At 39.5% G+C, this 20123-nt stretch overlaps 1 protein-coding gene across 2 annotated transcripts in view; it reads right to left on the bottom strand.

Moving 5' to 3' along the window:
• DOP1B (DOP1 leucine zipper like protein B) overlaps window positions 1-20123 on the bottom strand; it is a 69266-nt gene that overhangs the window by 30150 nt on the left and 18993 nt on the right. For both annotated transcript variants that reach the window (XR_014510657.1, XM_083438666.1), the window contains exons 9-20: window positions 19581-19695; window positions 14846-14966; window positions 14021-14140; window positions 12906-13002; window positions 12061-12252; window positions 9850-10540; window positions 7932-8203; window positions 6489-6641; window positions 5196-5296; window positions 4444-4634; window positions 1064-2681; window positions 222-333 (exon numbers count right to left, since the gene is read on the bottom strand). Coding sequence is in view for 1 of the 2 variants with exons in the window: in XM_083438666.1 (XP_083294792.1) it covers window positions 222-333; window positions 1064-2681; window positions 4444-4634; window positions 5196-5296; window positions 6489-6641; window positions 7932-8203; window positions 9850-10540; window positions 12061-12252; window positions 12906-13002; window positions 14021-14140; window positions 14846-14966; window positions 19581-19695 (3783 nt within the window). In the remaining variant the exon portion in view is untranslated. The remainder of the gene's footprint in view (window positions 1-221; window positions 334-1063; window positions 2682-4443; window positions 4635-5195; window positions 5297-6488; window positions 6642-7931; window positions 8204-9849; window positions 10541-12060; window positions 12253-12905; window positions 13003-14020; window positions 14141-14845; window positions 14967-19580; window positions 19696-20123) is intronic.

The following is a 20123-nucleotide window of genomic DNA, read 5'->3' as shown; positions in this document are numbered from 1 at the left end:
AAGAACATTTTCACAGTCACATAAGGAAATTTCTAACTGTGGCTTATCTTGATTTCACTATTCCATCTTTTCCTAATATGAGGCTGTCATGGTTTCAATCCAGTAACACCCTTAAAGTTCAACATAGTTTGAATGCATATTCTTTAATAACTGGAAACATCACCTGTCAAAAGTATATATTAGACAGCAAAAGAAAGCAAGAAAAACAACAACATCATTACCTTTTTGGTTTGATGTGGATGATCCAAAAGACAAAAATGGCCAATAGTGGTTAGTCCTTCCAAAAGGGTAAGAGGATAATCTGGTGTGATGTTTTCCCTTTTAGAATTCATGCTTTGGGGAGAAAGTTAACAATTCAGTTGGTTGTCTCAGTCTTGTAAGGAAATTAGGGGATAGCCCGCATTCACTTCCATTAAGCTAGAACCTTTCCTTTGCACGCTATGCTTTTAATCCACCCAGCTAGTTATCTGCTGATGCTTTGCTATCTAGGGAGAGTTTGCCCACTGGCTAACTCATAAAAGCAAAGAGAGAGCTGTGTGTAGATTATCTGTCCTGGATGGGAGGGGACAACAACAGTGGTTTTGGGGCGGGGGGAATACCAGACAAACTTTGCAAGATGATGAAAATGTGGCAGGGAAAAGCCTGTTCTGATTGAGACACCACAAGAATTGAGTGGGACATTTCCCCTACTGGTGGAACTGAGAAGCTGAAACAAGTCTTGCCTGCATAGCTCAGTGAAATTACGTATGTTACATGCAGAAGATCAGCTGCCCATTTCAACCCCAGACACCTCCAATTAAAAGGGTCAGATAGTTGAGGCTGGGAACCACCTCTTTCCAGAGACCTAAGAGCTGCTGCGAGCCAGAGTAGATATTACTGGGCTAGAAAGTCAAGCGTCGGACCTGATATAAATGTAGTTTCTTATGTTCCTACATCCTTCCCCTCCCCAAGAAACCAAACAAATAATTTAAGGAAACTTACAAATAGAAAATGAGCCATAGTGACCAACAGCTAAATTAGCTAAACATGAAAAAGCCAGATTTTATGAACAACATTCTCTTACCTTACAGATGACTTTGGTGACACTTTCAGAGTTTCATATTCATACTGTTTGACAAGTTCGTCCAGGTTCTTGCATATCTGTACAATAAACGGTGCCACTGTCCAACCTAAAGATCTCCCAAAGAATGGCAAGGAATATGCAACCAAACCCACCCAAGCTGGATGCATGCCATAGCCATACTCGGGCTGCAAGCCTCGGACTACGGCAGACACAAATAATCCCTGCGAGGTTATAGGGTGTGGATGCACATACTGCATTGCACTAATGGCCTCCTGGAAGTTAAGTGACTTTTGCCATTCCTTAGATAGGCCTGGTTGATTTTCCACCTCCTCCTGAGTCTGTCCAAGGTGATGCTCCAAGACTATCAAAACTTGCAGAAGTTTAAGCAGCTCAATCTGCAACGGGTGCTCGCTCCAAATCTGATCAGGACCAAAGTTGATTAGGCTTTCCTCGAGGATGCACTCTTCACTTAACCCATTAGTCTTACTGGCCATTGTATGTCCATAGCACTTCTGACTTACATACATAGAAGCGGATAGAGAAAGGAGGACAAATTCTTGAACTTTGCACCTGCCAAGCAAGTTGCGTATAAATTCTGCGTTCCTGCTCTCTGATGATTTGGCCATTGTAGCCAGCTGCGTCATCATTCTTATCAAGACTTCGACACTTTTGACCTGGACATCCCTATTGCCAAGCACATCTTTGTGAGTCACTTTTAAGTAACAAGGGTAGTAAGAGCGCAGGAAACTCAGACACAGGTATGTCAGCAACTCTATTAACAGTGAATGGGGACACACGGTTGGTGACTGAGTCTGAAGCTTTCCGTAGAAGCTCTGTCCCACCAGAGCTTCCTGGTGGCGGGCTAGAAGATTGTAGATGAGATTCAGATGAGCTGTGGAGCTAGTATCCATGCTAGTGCTGGCTACAGCTTCAATAAACTCCCTAGGGTTTGTTTTGAGTACTGCCTCAAGTACAGAAAAAGCATATAGGACCCTTTTGGAATCGTATGGCTGCAGGTACAAAAGAATGTGCTTAAACAGAGCCTCGGCCATTTCCTGTTTTTCCTTCTGCTGTTTTAGCAACCTAGCGGTGGTAAGGGCTTGAAGCTCCAAATCCACCTCGTCATCGCTTGAGAGAGACTCCGATGCTTGAGTTTTCTCAGAATCTGCGCGTACCAGATTGAGCATGGTGCTGGATTTGGAACTTTCAGGAGGATAAACATTAGAAGAACCGACGAGCTTCATGCTTTCTTTGTCGTCTGTCGAGCCACTGTAGTTCTCGTCATTGCTCATATCCTGCTGGTCCAGAGAAGGAGAAAAGGAGGATGTGTTATCACTATCCGTAGGTCCAGTGCTGGTATCAGCAGACTCTGTGTGTTCACTATTATCCTCCTCGTCTACGTCTGGTGAAGCTTCTGCACACCGATAACGATCACTTACAGCCAGTTCATTTTTAAGCAGGCATTTTTCTGGGTCTTTTTCAACTTCAGCCCAAATGGCTTCCCTGTCCACAGTTGTAAACTGGCTCAGGGGCAAACTTTCTTCAGAGCTGCTTTCCGAACGCCCCAAGGACTTCTGGAAAGGGACTTTCTTCTTTTTGTACCAGAAACGCATGTCTTCTGAAAGAAAGCAAAATTGCCTTTCTAAAAAAGTGACCACCCATTCAGTAGTGAAGGTGCAGCCTTCAGACAGCAGCCGCTTTCTCGTCCCAGTATCTGAACGCAACGGCTGACCCTCTTTCTTTGCAACTGTGCCATGTGTTCACAATAGACTGTTGTTAAGGGACCTATGTTCTGAAGCAATGTCTATCTGCTGTATAGTTTTAGGTGTCTGATTTTATTCTTCTTTTGGCCTGAAATTGTTGATGCTCCAAACCCTTTTTTAATGATATTTTATCATTTTATTTGCCAGCCACCCAGAGTCCAATGTTCTTGGGCAGCCATTTATAAATACAGCAAATAAAAATTAACACGTATTGGCTAGTATTTGTAGATTATGATCTTTAACAAATTGGACTTCTTACACTGGAAATGATGGCATCCTTTTGTATCTTTGTGATGCTCATATACACATCAAGGTATGAGAGATAAGCCATGCTCACATACTGATCCTCTGGTTTGCCCTTCCCTATCTTAAAACAATAAACCTTTAAATTGTTCCCTAGAACAATAACTAAGCTGGACAACACCAGCATAAAAGCTACAAATTACTAATTGCAACCAATTAGCCAGGAAATATTGTTTTCACAAAGACAGCAAAGCTGAAATAAACTCTCTAAATGACAACTCTTAGTATGCTCAGACACACACCAAGTATTTTGCTATGTGCAAAAGTTATAACATTGTTTAGACTATGATCAGACATACTAATGCTGGGATTTAAATGCTGGGATTTATTGCATTTCTTTAATGTAGCCAGATATACTTGGGGATTTATAGCCTCTCTTTTAAAATAGTTTATTTCTCTCTAGTAATTGGGTCAGATAACAATTAATTATATTAATGTATAATAAACCTTAAGTCTTCACAGGAAATTTGGATATAAATATTGCCATTGCTGGGCTATTCCTTTGTGCTTTCCTTCTGAGAGGATCACTGCTTTCATCCAGGTGACTAAAAATTTAACCTCAACCCTTTTTATCAATGCCTTGGATTCTGCACTATCTTGTTTATGTATGACCTTCATATGCTTGTCTACTATGTTACTGACTAATATCGTTTATTTCTTCTTTTGAAATGCCAAATTTTTATTAGTAAAAAAAAAATAGAATTAAATGTCTGAGACTCGCCCCTAGATACTGAGTTCTGTGTGTTGATATGAAGGGAGGATAACACACACACACACACACCCCACCTGTTACAGGTAAAAGCCAAGGCGCAACTAAGTCAAGGTGTACTACACAGAAAGCAAATTTAGACTTCAACCCTGTAGAGGCCAACATTTTCTATGCTTGGGGTTTCTGTTTAGACAAAAAGGTGACATGCCTGACAAATATTTTCCCCCTTCCTTCTCCCATACTACTACAGGCTGGATCAGCCCATGAAAAGGACTAGGAATGGTTTTAGGATATACAAAAGAAATATACTGCCCACAACATGTAATTTATGGAATTCATGGCCAAAAAAATGTAGTGATAGCTACCACATTGAAAAGGGAATTGGAAGCATTCATGGAAAGCCAAGTCTTATCACTTCCTGCTAGCCTTAATGGCTAAAGAAACCTCCAGGATTAAATATAGCATTGCCGTGTGTGTGTGTGTGGGGGGGGGTGTTTTCATGTATGGTTTGAAGGCTCTCCAGGTGCATCTGTTGGGAGACCAAATGCTGGACTAGGTGGACCTTTCACCTGAAGGAGAAGGAATCTTCTTAAGTGAAATCTTACCTGCTGAATTTTTCTGCTTGACACAGTGAATAGAGGTACGCTGTGTCCTGGGATGAAGCAGAAGCAGAAGGATGGGTTCCAGAATTCGTGCAACATCATTAAGTGACAGCGCTCGTATCAACCAACCCTGTGCGGCAGCACCAATAGCTCCATCCGAATTATTAAGACTGTCCAACACAACGAACAGAGACCTGGATGGAGAAATTACAGTAATATTTGTTCAAGGTGACAAGGCTAGAATTATGTTAAAATGTTGAGCTGGAAGACTAGTTTACAAAAAGGGACACACATTTTTAAAATAGCTTTTCCAGCAATAGTAACATTCTCTGCCTCCTTCAATTTGTTTGTTAAGGACCAGCAGTAGAAAATGAAACCTTTATGGTGGTGTTGTGAACATAAGAATCTTTGAATTGGAGAAACAGGTGAATGTTGTTTGTATGTGTATGTGCGTGTACACCCACCCACCCACACGTATGGATGTTCACATCAGATAGGGAAGAAGCTATGGCTGGCCTGCAATAATGGGTTGAAAGCAAACTTAAGTGTGCAAATGTGGGAGGTTTCTGTACAGTGCTATAGGAAAACAAGCTAAGCACAATGTTAAAGATGCCCATCGAAAAAACAACAACAATATTTTTGGCTTAGGTATATTTTGGGTACATATGAAACTGTAGTCTTTTCAGTTCAAGGACCAAAAGTAAATTTAATTTAAACCTACACCATCAAAATAGACATAAAAGTAATAGCAATACCTATCAAAAGAGCGATTGTGGGAAGTGCCTCTGCTGCCTTGGATTTCTCTGGTCAAATGCCACATGACAGAGAACCGGAACAGTGCCTCCAGCCTTGTCCCCTTAGGAGGAAAGAAACCCAAAGTAAAATCAGAACAAAAAGAATGTTTATGAGCTAGTTTGATATATTCAACTACTTAGATTTAAAATTGCAGCCTTGCAGCCTACATAAATTAGTGATAATTATGGAAAGACAAGAATACACTGATGAATGTGCACTTGCCCCTCAATACAAGAAAGAATGTTTGAGATCTCTTTGAAAATGGCAGTAGTCAGAATGAAATGAATCATTATATTCTTCTAAAACCTTAGCTCTATTTCCTTTTAGTTTGAGAAATATGAAGCCTTGATGGAACGATTATAGTGAACATGTGGTTACTTATGCTTCCAAAAATGAAGAAAATCAGTGTGTTGTTAGCAAGTAGGCTGCTTAATTAAATCTGCTCTTCATTATCCAGTTAATTACATCTACTACTCAAAACCCAGAAGAAAGGATAAAATATAAACTGTGGTTTGAGGAAAGGCTTCTCAGTCCTTGCCCTAATGAGCTACCCAAAGTGCTTGCCAACCTAGGTTAGCCTATGCAGTGTAAGAAGGAAGATTTTGACCAATATTTACTCAAGAGGGATAGGAGACTAGTCCAAGAGTGGAGCTGAGACAGCATCTGTCTACTGGGCAGAAGAGCCACATCTAACAGGGCAGCAGCCAAAGAACTGTCTGAAACTGCATGAAGCCAATGGCTGATTCAGTTTAGGACTGCCTACTCTGGTTGGAAGCAACTCTTCAGGAGTTTCCAATTGGTTTGTCAATGCTCCATTACTCAAGACACATTTTGTTTTTCAGGCTGGACATGCCATGGATTGAGCCTGTGACCTTCAACATGCAAGGCATATGTTCTACCACACACAACTGATTTTCCTTAATCTTCGCACACCTTTTTATTTATTTTTAAACAGTATCAATCTGGGGTCTAATGGAGCCCTTTAAAAGTCTTAGCAGAAAGGAATGTTAATCGCAGATTTCAAAACAACTCCAGTTTAACATAAAATATATTTCACTGATATTCCAAAAACATAGGGTGGTAGCTAACCAGTGCACCCTATCAAGCAAGGTTTTCTATTCGGGCAAAGGAACTTTCTCCCTGCTATACACATGCTTCCCCCAAATCTGTTCTAGGAGTGATTGTGATGTGCCACCCCTGCCCCACAAAACTAGGGCGCTGTGTTAGGCTATACAACCTTTAATAAACCTTACTTTATCATGATCCAGCAATGCATGGCAGATGATGTCTTCACAGATATTAGCAGATGGAGCTAGGCAGTGAAGACGGTAGAACAACTCTACACAAGTGTTGTGATGCTCTCTCGTCTCTTTGTTTAGCTGATTCCAAAGCACTTGAGCAACTCTCTGTAGTGAAATTAAAAAAAATAAAAAACCACACTTTCAGGCAGGTTTAAAGGAATCTGTGTTACTGAAAATAGTTCATGGTTTTCTATACCACACGCCATCATACAGCACCATGTTTATTAAGGCAATCAAAAGATAATGTGAACACAGAAAACAGTACACCTCAAGTCAAACTAAGCCATTTTATAGGGCAAAAACGGATTTCACAGTACTAGGTATTAATACCCTTAACATACACAGCGCCACCCCACACCTCTATACAGCAGAATAATCTAGGTGATGAATACCACTGGAAAGCACATTTGTTTTAAAGGGCAGTTAAGATATAATAATTTCTTTAAAATGTTACAATTTCATTCTTTCCAAGTTCACTTTGTTGTAGCGGAAAGCAAGTCAGCGCACCCTCATCGCACATAAACTCCCTGCCCCACTGCAGCAGGCAAGGAAGAATTACAGAATTTGGGTGCCCCAACTTGCACAAGCAGAATCATTTTCTGCTAAAGCAAAGCCCCCACAGGATATGCGTGTGCATTAATATAATTCTTGTTTTGTATTTTAATAGTTCTATGCGACTGTGAAGCAAAGTTTAATACAGAATTGTTACTAAGGATTATTTGTAAGTGCTTTTCAAAGTTAACACGGCAAGGAAATGGGCAATGATTTGTACTTCAGCAGGATGTGTCTATTTACTTTCTTGGCCGGTTGCAATGGTTTGGCCATCAGCACTGGAGAATGGAATGCTGAGCTACCTTCATCCTGGACAGAGTTTGGTTTTTGTACCTCTAGTGAATATCATCCTATGCTATTTCTGCAAGCTGATGTCTTTTCCCTTGGACTGGATTTGATATCCCGCTTTATCACTACCCGAAGGAGTCTCAAAGCGGCTAACATTCTCCTTTCCCTTCCTCCCCCACAACAAACACTCTGTGAGGTGAGTGGGGCTGAGAGACTTCAGAGAAGTGTGACTGGCCCAAGGTCACCCAGCAGCTGCATGTGGAGGAGCGGAGACATGAACCCAGTTCCCCAGATTGCAAGACTACCGCTCTTAACCACTACACCACACTGGCTCCTTTCCCTTCCCTTCCCTTCCCCACCCCATAACACCATTACGGCTGCTCTTCCAGAGTCGCAGTTGTCATTTTGTTTAAGAGGCGCAAGTGCTAGCTAGAAACAAGTAAACAACATTAAACCACTTGCACATTACAAGCATTCCATTTCCATGGAAACAACAATGCCCAATGCACGATGAAAAGTTTATAATACAGCCTTGTGTGCATTTTAGTACATTACCTGGTAGAAATCAGTTTTTTCCGAAATAAGTTTGAGAACCCCATGTGCAATAGGAGGGACTGTGACCATCTGCAGCCTTCCAAAGAAGGGGTTCTGCCCAGGAACTTTATACCGCTTTACTCGGTCTTCAATAACCAGTGCCAATGACTGGGATTGGTTAATTACTTCTAGCAGTACAGAGATGGACACATTCTGAATGTGGCAGTCATTGACACAGCAACATATTGTCATCAGGGATTTGAGCCACAGGGGAAAACTGGATTCACAGCCACCTGAGGAGAGCAGATAAATAGTTTCAGCTCCAGTTTTAGCACTCTCGTTGTTTGGAACAGTTTGTCCCCTTGATCAACATTTAACATATGCAAGTGCCACAAAATGTTACAATGCATCCTTCACCTCTGAGTGCATAGGTACATAGGAAGCTGCATTTAGATCAGTGTTGTCTATACTGTCTGACAGCAGCTCTCTAGGGGACATTCCCAGAACTACCCAGAAATGCTGGGGATGCTCTGCCCTTCTCTAATATAGAAGTGATCCTGCTTAGGATTCTAGCCAGCCCAGCCATTCCTTTCCCCCCCACAACCACCACTTTCCTTTCTAACCACCAGTCAACATTCTTTAGTTATTCAACATGTTTAGTCCTCTTTGGGCTGCTTTGGGGTTGCTTTTTATCCTATTAAAGTTTTTTTAAAAAGTATTTTTGTACTTTCTCCAAATATACCGATACCTCTGTCTTCTTTCTTAAGAGCCCTGGCGGTACTCACGTTCTAAAGACCATTACTAGGTAAGTACATTACAGTGGTGCCTCGCAAGACGAAAAGAATCCGTTCCGCGAGTCTCTTCGTCTAGCGGTTTTTTCGTCTTGCGAAGCAAACCCATTAGCGGATTAGCACTATTAGCGGTTTAGCGGCTATTAGTGGCTATTAAAGGCTTAAGGGATTAGCGGATTAGCTGCTAAAAGGCTATTAGCAGCTTAGTGCCTTAGAAAAAGGGGGTGGGGAGCGAAAAAAATCGCAGGAACTCGCAAGACATTTTCGTCTTGCGAAGCAAGCCCATAGCAAATTCATTTTGCGAAGCACCTCCAAAACGGAAAACCCTTTCATCTAGCGGGTTTTCCGTCTTGCGAGGCATTCGTCTTGCGGGGCACTACTGTACATTGCTAGACACATTACTAAACAAGATGATGGAAGTACAGTGGTACCTCGGGTTAAGTACTTAATTCGTTCCAGAGGTCCGTTCTGAACCTGAAACTGTTCTTAACCTGAAGCACCACTTTAGCTAATGGGGCCTCCTGCTGCTGCCGCGCCATCGGAGCACGATTTCTGTTCTCATCTTGAAGCAAAGTTCTTAACCTGAAGCACTATTTCTGGGTTAGCAGAGTCTGTAACCTGAAGCGTATGTAACCCGAGATACCACTGTATCAACCCATTTTTTGTCTGAAAGTCATTGGCCAATGGTGCATAGGAAATGCAAATTAGACAGAGATCTCATCCAGACCCCAAGCAGAAGAAAGCAACCAAGGTATGAATGCACATTTACCTAGCAACAAGTCCAACTATGCTCAGTGGGACTTACTCCTAGGTAAATATGCATTGGAATGCAGTCAAAGAGCACAAACTCTTTCAGAAAACACCACTTTAATGAAATACTGGCAAATCTCAGATTGTGTCTATTTGATCCTTTAAGCTTCAATCTGCTCAACACATACCTGGCTATCCTTTCTTCACCCAGGGCTTTATTTTCCCTTTGCCAGCACTCTGAAAGCCACAAGTCCTAGGCCTTAACTGGTCCTTGCCCTACACTTACAAATTTAGAGCGCTATCACATTACCATATTTGCACAATTCTAATGGAAGATTATTGAATACACAACACTGCCTTATTATGTACTCTTCTGCAAATTATAATGTTCCTCTTACCAGGCACTTGAAAGAGAGACAAATGGAGCTCCTCAGTTTCCTCCTCAGAAAGATAAACAGGAAATGTAGTACAATCCAATAAGAGGTAGCACATAGCTGCAAAGGCCTCTCTACAGTCTTCTCTCATATCTCCCAGGTCAAGCATAACTTGGTCAATGTCCCATTCTTCTTCCTTTCCCCCCCTTTCACCACCAAGCTCTTCTGAAGGAGATGGAGGATCCAGATCTTTCTGTTTAAAAGATGACCCTCGGACAGTGAATAGGTCTGTTAGCATCTGCTTAAACTGAGGCACAGTTATTTGCTTGGAGTCCCAGGAGCTCCTTTTCTTGGAAATATTTCCAGCAGCTTGATAATGGTTTCCTTTTTTCTCCCCTTGTCTTGCATGCACTGACAGAACACTGCCATTACTGGGATCTTGTAGATGAACGACAAATACGTATTTGCTGGCAAATTTTGCCACCAGCTCCTGGATGCACTGCAAGGTCTTCTGCATGCTTCCACCCTTTTTCCAGACATCATCTTTCTCAGGAGTTACCCTAGGTATTCTCAAGTGCTGAGCGAACTCTGGGGATGAAGTGCTAAGGCCTATACCACTGTCTTCAGACTTGAGTGGAGGGAAAAGAGCGTCATCTTCATTCTGGAGCACTTTGGATTCTGTAGTCAGTTCCTGGTTTTCTTCCCTCATGGGGCTCTGAAATAACCCAAATGTGAACGTTGAGGCTTACTCTATACAAAAACCGTACATGAATAACATTAAAACATTCTTGCATGTTTTAACTGCATGTTTCAAATGCCTGGTAAAAACTTTTTCTATTCCATCAGGCTTCTGCAAGCAAACAAGAAATAAATATTTCCACAACAGCTATCCAATTTCTGATGTAAACCTTTTATATGTTTTTTATTGTATGGCTTTATGTACAGTTGTGAACTACTTTGCTATTTTCTTTATAGGCATATAAATATTTTTATAAGTAAATGAACAGATGTGGGGTGGAACACTACCTTACATGAAACAAAGACACAAATCTGATAGAGAACAGTGAGGATTTAAATTTGTCTGGAACTATCCTTGTGCAGGGATGCAGGTGGCGCTGTGGGTTAAACCACAGAGCCTAGGACTTGCTGATCAGAAGGTTGGCAGTTCGAATCCCCGTGACGGGGTGAGCTCCCATTGCTCGGTCCCTGCTCCTGCCAACCTAGCAGTTTGAAAGCACATCAAAGTACAAGTAGATAAATAAGTACCGCTCCGGCGGGAAGGTAAACGGCGTTTCCGTGCGCTGCTCTGGTTCACCAGAAGCGGCTTAGTCATGCTGGCCACATGACCCGGAAGCTGTATGCCGGCTCCCTTGGCCAATAAAGCGAGATGAGCGCCGCAACCCCAGAGTCGGCCACGACTGGACCTAATGGTCAGGGGTCCCTTTACCTTTACCTTTATCCTTGTGCTTTTTAAATGCAAAGGCATATTCTGCTTTAAGTATTACACAAATTCAGATGTTACGGAGAAAAAGAGCTGAGTTTCAGAGTACTGATGCCATTTTGCCCTCACGAATGTTCCCAGCAGCTTCATATCAATATTAAATACCATTTGAGATAAAATAGTGCCCTGCAGCATCCCTTAGTGTAACCACCAGGGGGCAAAAAAAGCAATCTATTAATACAACTTTCTGGACTTGGTCCTGTAGATAGGACCAGAATCACTGTAACACAGTGTCCCCAATCCCCATCCCACAGAGCTGGTCCAGGAGCATATCACTGTCAGTGGTACTGAAAGCCACAAAGAGATCTAGAAGCAGGAGCAAGGTTGCTCCCTGTAAAAGTCAAACTCTCCACTACCTTCCCTGAGAAGTGGATATTTGTAGCGGTTTATAGTTATTCCAGTATTAATATTATTATAGCAAAATACTGTGCTGAAGCACCTACACCTCTCATCATGTATGAGACTGAATATTCAGCCTTTTAGGCCAAGTGCAGAAAACCACCATAAGCATCAGACTCTTGACATTACAAGTCAAACTGAATATTTGTGTTATTTGAAAGAAACATAGTACTGATACCCAGTTTAATACTTAGGATGGCCGGGGGAGGGGGGAGGCGAAGCGTACCATTACAGGATGAGAACCACAGTACAGCATAATGAATGACCACATTAACAATCTGATTAATCAATTCACAAAATGTATTATAGACATAAACCCATCTCTTAATACCTACAGTGTCTGAGCTTCCTGTATCAGTACCTAGGTAGGCAGGGGGCATCTGCACTTTGCTAAGTACTTTGAAGCATGTCCTTAAGGCATGAGTGAGCTCTGGCAAACTTAGTGTTTCCATGTTTTCAAGGAGAGATTGCACTATACAGCAGAGCATCTGTGGCAGATAGAGAGACTGCACTTCGGAATAAAGTTCCTATAAAAACAAGACATTTCAAATAAGCAAATCTCTTAAATGACGTACATTTAATTTTGAAATCAGTTCTTTTTGCTTATTAAGTTTTATGTATATATATGCAATCAATTACACCTTTATTCTAATCTTATTTATTATGTTAACATTTTAAAATAAAGATTGATTCTTGTACACTTTGATGTCATTTTTTAAACAACTGCTTTTACTCATGTTGCTAACATTCTGGGGCTTGTTGAAGAATGGCAGGTTATATTAAATAATTTAAGTAAATAATAAATAAAATAATTTGTAGACCCTAGAGAAGTCACTTTACTTGAACCTAAAGAACACAGCACAGATATAGCTATCCAATATTAAACAAGGTTGTAAAAACAAGTTTGCAGATTATTGCATATTCTGCCCGCTCAAATTATCAATATTTTGTTTTCTTCTAGGGCACAAAAGTTGTCCATAAATGTACAAAACGTTGAACAAAACCTATCATTCCACAGCTCTTTAATAAAAGTTGAGCAAATCATAAAGACAAGACTAGTATGCAAAAAACACTTTTCAAATGACAAATGTGTCCATGCACCATCAGATATTTGGCAATTAAAAATGTATTTTCTTAATAATTAGTTTATTTGCAGGGATACACATGGAAATTGACTTACTAATGGTATTACATCTAGAAGAAATATCAGTAGAGTGCAGAGTTCTGAAACGGTTGCAACATTCCTTGTCATAAGTTGTGTCTGTGTAGATTTATTTCTGCAATTGAAAGGGAAAGCGTGGTTTTGAGAAACTTTTTAGAAATTGAACTGCATTGATGTTTTATCTTGCTTGCTACTTTTGGTAGAAATGCAGCTAAGAAATGTTTCAATATTTATGGCTGAAATGTAATAAAGCTCAAGCATTGAAGAGATGTGAAAGTGAACACTGCAGCAGCATATTATCCCTAAGTTTTATACATGGTATCAATGGCCAGGATCTTGTATGACAAGACATGAAAATACACACATTTAAGGATCAAGGATGAATTAACCTGACTCCCTTTAATAAGATAAAAAGTTAACAAACAAAACAAGATTTTAAAAACCTGCATATTATGAAAGCTATTGTTTCGGTTAGTTATGCTTTTATTGTTAAATAAAGAAATTTCATAGGAAGCAATTCATCAACAATATGAAATAAATAATCAAATAGAACTAAGATTCAAACAATATGTTCAACTAAGCCGTCCAACAGGTTCATAAGGATATATCAAATATTTTTTAAAGTAAAGTAACCAACTCATTTAATTCAAATTTGTTCTACCATTCTCTCAGCCATTTATTTACTTACTCACTCACTTACTTAAATATATGGCTATTGAAAGATTCCTATAATGCTTTTCACAAAATCTATTACAGTGGTACCTCGGGTTAAGTACTTAATTCGTTCCGGAGTTCCGTACTTAACCTGAAACTGTTCTTAACCTGAAGCACTTTAGCTAATGGGGCCTCCTGCTGCTGCCGCACCGCCAGAGCCCGATTTCTGTCCTCATCCTGAAGCAAAGTTCTTAACCTGAAGCACTATTTCTGGGTTAGCGGAGTCTGTAACCTGAAGCGTATGTAACCTGAAGCGTATGTTAACTGAGGTACCACTGTACAGTGGTGTACAACAATAAAACTTCATAGGAAATACATACAACACACAGTAGGTCAAGAATAAGTAGCGAAGTTAAGACTCTTAGATTAACTCTAACAGCATAATATATATATAGAGAGAGAGAGCGTGCGCACGCTACCTGAAGCAGTCTTCGAAACATCTGGTCATATAATCCCAGAGAAAATCCGTGCTTAAGGATGTGATCAGCAGATTAGCTGTTTTAACTATCTCAGATGCATTCTTGTTTTCTTTGATTGCACTAAAAACAGCAAGAGTCAAGCAAATGTAGTAAATATTCAGCAGTAAGTATTCTGAAGTATTAAGCACAGAAGTCAAAGAACAAATATATATTGTAAAATAAGAAATCTAGCAGGGTAATGGAAACTATGTCTCATTGGCTGTTGTTGATTTCTGCTGCATATTCTTCTGACAGCATCCTGGCCACAAGACAGGTTATGTACTGTAGTTCCCATAATACCAAAAGCCCTACTGGACTACTAGCATCAATAGGCTTACATTTCCAATTGACTTTTGCAGCTGATAATCCAACAAGGGGCCCTGCAGCCATCTCCCCCTATGTCATCATCAGGAGAATTGAGAGGTCTCAGCTCAGAATAAGGCCAAGACTGATGCAGACTCAAATAAAACCAAACCCTTAATTACAACTTGCTTGCAGTGTGCCCATTCTAAACTGAGTGCAGGGGTGCTCACTCACCACTACTTATATATAAAAAAAATGATTGACATATTAACTGTCTAACTATTCTAGTTCAATGCTCAATTTCAATGAAATTTACTCTCAAGGAAATGCTAATTTGGGTATTCAAATGCAATGACACAATAGTCATGGTCAGCAGGAAACTAGCGGGGGTGGGGGGTGGGGAGATAAATCAAATCCCAGTAGTGTTTTTAGGCACCTGATTAATGTCAGAGCAAAAAAAGAAAAAGAAAAACCAAAGCATACCTTGTAAGGACATTTCCTGTTTGACTGTAACTAAGTTTAAGATCAGAACCCAGTGTATCCTTGCAATAAGAATAGAATGCTCTGATCACTTCAAGAAACAAATCCGCAACAACTGGTGGTCCTTCAACAAAAGAAAGATACAATGAAGTCTGATCATAATCTGTGGCAATATTTTATTTCAGAATAGAAGAGGAGGAAATAGAAACCCAACTTCTTAGTGGCTCAATGAATTATGTAGATAATTGTCAAGCCCTGTTCCATTTTTACTGGAATGATTAAAAACCGACAATGTGATCAGAAATTGTTTCCTAAAACCTTAATATTCTTAGCAAGAAGCCGAGTGCTGTACTGGTCTCAGGTCATCAGATGACATAGGCTTTAGCTTAGAATGCTTATGGCATTACATTTAAAGCAACGGATCGTTGTTTTTCTTGCAACAAACTAATACAACTATTTTTCAGGAGCTTTTCTTCAATTTTATATTCTTCAGCAAGACTTCAGCAAGACCCACTGCAAGTGCTTAGAAATATATGTACCCCCCCCCGCAATGACTGCAACTATTCATATTATACACCATTTATTTTGAGCTACTATTGTGGCCTGTCCCCTTACCATAGATTTGTTATCTGAACAAAATGTTTTAAGCAGGCACTGAAAAGAGAACATCCAAGGTTGATGTCAATAAGCAGGGAGTTTCAAGAATAGATGCTTCCAAGTAAGTCATGTTCATTAATTTCAGCGGGTCTACTCTGAGCAGAACAAACAACAGATACAACCCATTCCTTTGAAAGCAGAAGGGCTAGTGCTTCTTTACATCTGCACTAGGTTTCCTCAAAATAAATTCATTTTTTTTTTTTTTAAGTAATTTTTATTTTTCCACATAAAAAACAAACATAACAATAACATAAACAAAAACAATAACAAACATATAAAATGGACCTCCCCATACCACCCCTTTTCTGCATCCTTATTTCAGATTTTTCAGCAACTTTTTAGTCAAACAATGTATACCTTTTTTTCCATCAATTAAATTTTCTTTAACTTAGTATTAACAGCTGTAGCTCTTTACCTCTTATTGCCCTGAACCTTAGTTTTCATCCAAATTACAACGATTTTTAAGATATTCTTTAAATTTACTCCAATCTTCTTCCACCGCCTCCTTCCCCCGGTCTCGAATTCTGCCAGTCATCTCCGCCAATCCCATATAATCGATCACCTTCGACTGCCATTCTTCCAGCGTGGGTAGTTCTTGCGTTTTCCAATACTTTGCTAGGAGAATTCTTGCTGCTGTTGTGGCGTACATAAAAAATGTCTTGTCCTTCCTTGACACCATTTGGCCCACCATGCCCAAGAGAAAAGCTTCTGGTTTCTTGAAAAAGGTTCTCTTGAGAACTTTCTTAATTTCATTATAGATCATTTCCCAGAATGCCTTAATCTTCGGGCAGGTCCACCAAAGGTGAAAGAAGGTTCCCTCAGTTTCATTACATTTCCAGCATTTGTTACTGGGCGAATGATAGATCTTCGCTAACTTAGCAGGAGTCATGTACCACCTGTAGATCATTTTCATAATGTTTTCTCTTAAGGCATTACATGCCGTAAATTTAACACCAGTGGTGCACAACTGCTCCCAGTCAGCAAGCTCAATATCATGTCCAATATCTTGTGCCCATTTAATCATACTAGACTTCACCATTTCATCTTGAGTATTCCACTTCAGCAACAAATTATACATCCTTGATAGGTTTTTAGTATTGGGTTCTAACAATTCTGTTTCTAGTTTGGATCTCTCCATCTGGAAGCCTATCTTTCTGTCCTGTTTAAATGCTTCATTTATTTGTCTATAATGTAGCCAATCTCTCACCTTGTCTTTCAACTCCTCAAAACTTTTCAGTTTCAGTTGTTCACCATCCTGTACTATAATTTCAGAATATTTAGGCCAATGTGGCCCCATATTCAATTTTTTCACCTCTTTGGCTTCCATAGGTGACAACCACCTGGGGGTTTTACTTTCAAGTAAATCTTTATATCGAATCCAAACATTGTACAAAGCTTTCCTGACAACATGATTTTTGAAACCTTTATGAGATTTTACCTTATCATACCATAGATATGCATGCCAACCAAATCTATTATCAAATCCTTCAAGATCCAAGATGTCTGCATTCTCGAGGCGCAGCCATTCTTTCAACCAGCAGAATGCTGCTGATTCATAGTACAGTTTTAAGTCTGGCAGGGCAAAGCCTCCTCTATCTTTAGCATCTGTTAAAATCTTAAATTTTATTCTAGGCTTTTTGCCCTGCCAGACAAACTTGGATATGTCTTTCTGCCACCTCTTGAAACAATCCATCTTGTCTATTATTTGTAAAGTCTGAAACAAAAATAACATTCTAGGCAATACATTCATTTTGATAACGGCGATTCTTCCTAACAGAGAAAGTTTCAATCCTGACCATGTGTCTAGATCTTTCTTAACTTCTGACCAACATTTATCATAGTTGTCTTTAAATAGATTCACGTTTTTCGATGTCAGATTTACCCCCAAATATTTAACTTTTTTTGCTAACCCCAAACCAGTTTCTTTTTGGAATGCCTCTTTTTCCTCATTTGTTAGATTTTTCTCCAGCACTTTAGTTTTTTGTTTATTCAATTTAAATCCTGCAACTTGACCAAATATTTCTATCAGTTCTAAAACTCTTTTTGTACTAGTGTTCGGCTGCTGTAATGTTAAGACTAAGTCATCTGCAAATGCTCTTAACTTATACTCTTTCGCTCCGAACTGAATTCCTTTTACCAACTGGTCCTTTCTAATCATGTTTAACAATATCTCCAAGACTGAAATAAAAAGTAAGGGAGAAATGGGGCATCCTTGTCGTGTTCCTTTCTCTATAGCTATCTCTTCAGTTACCACATTATTCACAATTAGTTTTGCCTTCTGTTTAGAATATATTGCACTTATACCATTTTCAAAACCTTGGCCTACCCCCATCCCCTGGAGATTCTTTTTCATAAAGCTCCAACAAATGTTGTCAAAGGCTTTCTCCGCGTCCACAAAAATCAATACTGCTTTTCTATTAATGTTTGTTTCCAATAACTCCACAATGTCAATTATATTCCTTACATTGTCCGACATGTGTCTTCCCGGGAGAAAGCCAGCTTGATCTTTATGAATCTCACCTATCAACACTTTCTTAAGTCTTTTTGCTAAAATGTCTGCAAATATTTTGTAATCCACATTTAAAAGTGAGATCGGGCGGTAGTTTTTAACCTGGTTCTTTTCAGTCTCAGTTTTTGGTATAAGTGATATAAAAGCCTCTCTCCACGATTCAGGTGCCCCCTTCCCTTCCAGTATCTCATTGCATACTTCTTTCAATGGTTGTACTAGACAGTCTTTCAAAACCTTGTAATATTTAGCCGTCAGGCCATCTGGTCCTGGAGATTTTCCCAATTGTGTCTTTTGAATGGCTTCCTCTATTTCTTGTTCTGTTATTTTTTGATTCAAAATCAGCCTGTTCTGTTCCGAGATTTTTGGTAGTCCATAATTTTCCAAAAATTCATCTATCTCTTGTTCCTTCACAGGCCCTTGTGAATATAATTTCCTGAAATAACTTTGAAAACAGTTACTTATCTCATTCGGCTTACATATACTCCTTCCATCCTCCTCCAGACAAGTAACAGTGTTCAGTTTCTGTCTTTTTTTCAATTGCCATGCAAGAAGCTTCCCACATTTATCTGCTGATTCAAATGTCCTCTGTCTCATTTGTTTAATTTTCCATTCTATCTCTTGGTTTGTAAGTTCCATATACTGCATCTGATAATATTTTATTCCTCAAAATAAATTCAAACAATACTTTGAGAGAAGATCTTGCTTGCTATAGCCTATATACCAATTTCAAGCAATATTTCAAAAGGATAGAAACAATGCCACAGGTTCTCTTATAATTAAATATTGCACAGATATATGAAATAATGGTAGAATTTTTCTATTATATGTCAGGCTTTTAAAAGAGAAGTAACAGTAGCATGCTCATACCAATGGAATATACTTCCTTATTTCATTATAGAGAAGGAAAAAGCAGGATTGCAGAACATCTAACAGTTAAACCGTAAGAGACCCTGAAAATGAAACATTAGTTTGGCAGTTACTTCTAAACATTTAGGAATAGAAATGTTATTTCCACAATAGAAAGCCACAAGAGCTACTCAAGCAGCCAAGGTTGACAGCCATTCAGAACATAATCTAGAGATAAGATTGTTTTAAAAACCAATATGAATGGCCATAAAGCTGATATGGACAAAACAAAGGTACGTTCATAGTGTGTATCCTGCATATCCTGGAGGCGTACTGAAGCACATGACTAGTGATCTGGGCACAAGCCTTATTGGGACTCATCATGATAAGAGTAGACATCCTGCTACCTATTGGCAAAGAAGGTGTAAAGTGTGCCTTTTGTTTTGCTTAGCCATCTATTGGCCTGTTCACATGTAATGTTAACCCATGGTTTATTAATTGTTATAGTTTGTTTATAACCAACAAACAACACTCTGCAGTCAGGGTTTGTTGTTGGCTATGGTTTGTTTTAGCTGTGACTTAGTGTCTTTAACTTTCTTCTTTAACCATCATTTGTCATTCCACGTCAGATGCTTGCTAAAGGCACAAACCTAGAACAAATGGAAAACAAATATACGTAGCCAAGTATATTTCTGTATTAGTTCTCTTGAGAGACTTCCTTCTTACCTATTTCAGGTTTGTCAAGTAGGCTTATGAGAATGCGGAAGGGTCTCAAATATGCATGATGCTGTTCCTCCAAGTCAGATTCTGCAAAATTTTGATGCAGTATTTCAATCAACGCCTGTTAAAACAATGTTAAAACAATCAAATGTTGAATTTGGAAGCAAAAATAGCATTAACATTGTCACTTACTCTAATATTACTGCTTAAAAGATCTCAAAACACAGCCAAACCCCAATTGAAAAGAAGGGTGGAAAACTGACACCAGATTCCAAACCCATTTTCAGAATTCCTCTTTTACAACCTAACATTGTGGTTCTCCTGCAACTGCAGAAAAGACATAGTGGCTTGTGCTGTAGCAGCTAAAGTAGTATGTGGTTTGGCATGGACAGGGGAAAGAGCATAGCCAACAGCTCCTACCCACAGCAGACAATTCCCCCACATTGCCTTTAGAACTAGGAATCAGCATCAATAGAAGTATAGTGTCCAGTACCGCTCTGTACTGCCTTGGTCAGATCACATATGAAATACTGTGTTCTGGGCATGACA

Source organism: Podarcis tiliguerta, assembly GCF_965153285.1.
Source record: "Podarcis tiliguerta genome assembly, chromosome: 4".
NCBI lineage: Eukaryota > Metazoa > Chordata > Lepidosauria > Squamata > Lacertidae > Podarcis > Podarcis tiliguerta.
Note: the sequence above shows the minus strand (reverse complement) of the source record. Positions and strands in the feature narration are given on the sequence as shown.